The following is a 3,108-nucleotide window of genomic DNA, read 5'->3' as shown; positions in this document are numbered from 1 at the left end:
TTCCCGGCGATGAAAGGGAACTTTCCCGGTGAACCGTAACCAGCTGTGAAATTGGAGGGATCGCGCCTGTGACCAGCTGTGAATTCTTGCTTCGGGCTAAAGAGAAACTGGTGTCGGGATGTCGCTCAGGAGTATTTCCGTCGGTCTTGGTTCTAGATGGATGTTGGGGGCAGGCAGGTGCACACGAAACAGTCCGGCGGCGCCGCACCATATAATATACAGTACAGTGGGTGCAGTGCACTGCGTCGGTGGACTTGGCATGCCGCAGTGGCAAACGACCAACCGAGGAGATCCCAACTGGCCAACTCCGCTCCCTTCAGGTGCGCCCGCTGACTTCCACCCCCGATAAGTTTACACACGCGGACCCATCACAATACTGTGTTTCACACACCTCGTCTCGCTATGAGCGACCAAGACTTTGACAACTATACCGCTCACAAAGATTGCACCTTCCAAGAATAATCGGCTGAGCAAAAAACACTCGCACTTTAATGGTTTGACACGGTTTAATAGTTTTCCTATTCGGACACGAGATAATCTGACGCGGGCTAGGCAGAGGCGCAGCGCGAAGCTTGGTCAGGTCAAGCCCGGACCGCGCGTTACCACTCATAGAAGGAATCCCGCCGCCGCGAGCGCGTGCTCGAGGGCCTAAACAGCTTTCTTCCCACGCCTTTTTGCTTCCGGATTTACTAATCCCCACACACGCCATGTTCTAAACCTTTCTTATTCTCCACAAGTGCAAAGCCTTCCTTTCTCCCCCCTCCCCGTCCTATATATACGCACACCCGCCAAAAAAAGAGAACCCATCATCAATTCAGCAGGCCACAAGCAAGCTCGACAACAGAGTACCAACACCAACCACAACAACCCCAATTTGCAACGCACATAAGATCAAGATGGCGAGCAAACAATGGACGCGGGTGCAGACGATCGGCCGCGGCGCGTCGGGGGCCGAGGTCTTCCTCGCGTCGGACGACGTGTCGGGCGAGCTCTTCGCGGTCAAGTCCGCCACGGCAGCGTGCGCCTCAGCTCTTAAGAGGGAGGAGGACCTCATGTCCTGCCTGCGCTCCTCGCGCGTCGTCTCCTGCATCGGCGGCCGCGCCGCCCGCGACGGCTCCTACCAGCTCTTCCTCGAGTTCGCCCCGGGAGGCTCGCTGGCGGACCGGGCGGCGATCGACGGGGGGCTCGACGAGCGCACCGTCCGCGGGTACGCCGCAGACGTGGCGGCCGGGCTCGCGTACCTTCACGGCGCCGGGATGGTGCACGGGGACGTCAAGGCCAGGAACGTCGTGATCGGCGCCGACGGCCGCGCCAAGCTCGCGGACTTCGGCTGCGCGAGGAAAGTGGGCGCTGGCGTGCCGATCATCGGCGGCACGCCCGCGTTCATGGCGCCGGAGGTGGCGCGCGGCGAGGAGCAGGGCCCCGCGGCCGACGTCTGGGCGCTTGGCTGCACGGTCGTCGAGATGGCCACCGGCCGCGCCCCGTGGAACGGCATGGACGGCGACGCGCTCGCCGCGCTGCACCGGATCGGGTACACGGAGGCCGTCCCAGAGGTGCCCCAATGGCTGTCCGTCGAGGCCAAGGACTTCCTGCGCCGGTGCTTGGTCAGGCAGGCCAGCGACCGGTGCACGGCGGCGCAGCTGCTGGAGCACCGGTTCTTGGCCTCCGCCGTGGTCGACGCGAAGCCGCAAGCCGTGGAGAGCAAATGGGTGTCGCCCAAGAGCACGCTGGACGCGGCATTCTGGGAGTCGGAGTCAGACACCGACGAGGCGGAGCACGACAGCGCGGCCGAGAGGAGGATCGGAGCATTGGCCTGCCCTGCCTCGGCGCTCCCAGAGTGGGACTCCGACGAGGGCTGGATCGACGTCCTATCCGCACCAACGGAAGCAGTTGCCGTGCCGGCCAAGGAGACGACCGTCATCATCGTGGACGACGCGATCACAAGTGAAGAAGAATCAGTAGATGCAGAGTCCGGCTTTCTCGACATTGCCGTTGACGTAGAGCACAGCAGCTTCCTCCACGCAGGAGAAACGTACGAGGCTGATCCAGTCGTTAGGCATTGTCAGTTTTTGAAGAGTTTTGTTTCTGGCCAATTAGTGCCATGTAGTAAATTGTTAGTGCAAACAGTACTGTGTTGCAACATAATCACTGATGCAATCGAATTCGTTGTTACACAAACAGTATCCTGCTTGGCGCTGCTCCTCTTTTTTGTCTCCGCTCATAATTCTGCTCCCCATTGCGACGTCAACGAATTCAAAGAAAAATTAGGCTGTGTCCGCCGAATCCGATGGGTCGACAATTTCGGGGGGAAATTAGGTCACACATACAGTAACTAACAGCACGTGGCGTGGTGGAGGAAAGGAAATCCAGCGTGGACACAGAGCTCGCGCGGCACGCCGCCGCACGGTGAATCTTCCACCGCAGAAAGGCTCGGGTCGACGCGGCAAGCGCAGCGTCACTGCACTGCAGGCGTACTGCTCGAATGGATCGTCGACACAAAGTGCTGCCGCACGGTGAAAAACCTATTGTTTTTACGTGGGTCCAGCAGACGGAGTGGACGGCCGACGAGCGAAAGCGAGTCAAGCAAGCGTCCCGTCCAGAGATTGCTTCGCCGGGTGGAGATGGAAACAGCCACGAGCGCCACCACCCCTCCGGTGTCCTCTCGCCGTGCGCTTGTGGATGGCGTGTCGGCTGTGCGCCGGCGCAGTCTTTTTTTCTTTCGAGTGGGTGTGCCGGCGCAGTCGACACGTACCCCCAAACCATGCTCCGCATGTTTCTAGACTGATGAGAACTGGCAGGCTAGTGTTTATCTGTTTCTCTCATGAGTTAGAGCAACTCTAGCAGATCCCGCATTTTGCCGACCCGTAAAATGTGTTTGCAGGTCGCACGGGGGCGATTATGCAGGCCGAAAATTGCGGCGGTGGACTAGAAACCGCAAACGGACCCCTAAAATTTAAAAAAAATTGTTTCGTGCGAGAAATTTAAACAACAGCCCGCCGGAGCTCGCGAGCATACATGGTTCTTCTTCGCATAAATAAGTTCATACACGCCACATACATACATAGAGGTTAGATATGCTAGACAGGGCCTACGCTACCGCATCACTGC

At 58.9% G+C, this 3,108-nt stretch overlaps 1 protein-coding gene across 1 annotated transcript; it reads left to right on the top strand.

Moving 5' to 3' along the window:
* Nucleotides 1–745: 745 nt before the first annotated feature.
* Nucleotides 746–2,336, top strand: LOC109743698 (mitogen-activated protein kinase kinase kinase 18-like). The gene has a single exon (XM_020302784.4). It carries the CDS (start codon nucleotides 897–899, stop codon nucleotides 2,334–2,336), a length of 1,440 nt encoding a protein of 479 aa, XP_020158373.1. The 5' UTR covers nucleotides 746–896.
* Nucleotides 2,337–3,108: the final 772 nt, after the last annotated feature.

The sequence above is a fragment of the Aegilops tauschii genome, chromosome 1, assembly GCF_002575655.3.
Source record: "Aegilops tauschii subsp. strangulata cultivar AL8/78 chromosome 1, Aet v6.0, whole genome shotgun sequence".
NCBI lineage: Eukaryota > Viridiplantae > Streptophyta > Magnoliopsida > Poales > Poaceae > Aegilops > Aegilops tauschii.
Note: the sequence above shows the minus strand (reverse complement) of the source record. Positions and strands in the feature narration are given on the sequence as shown.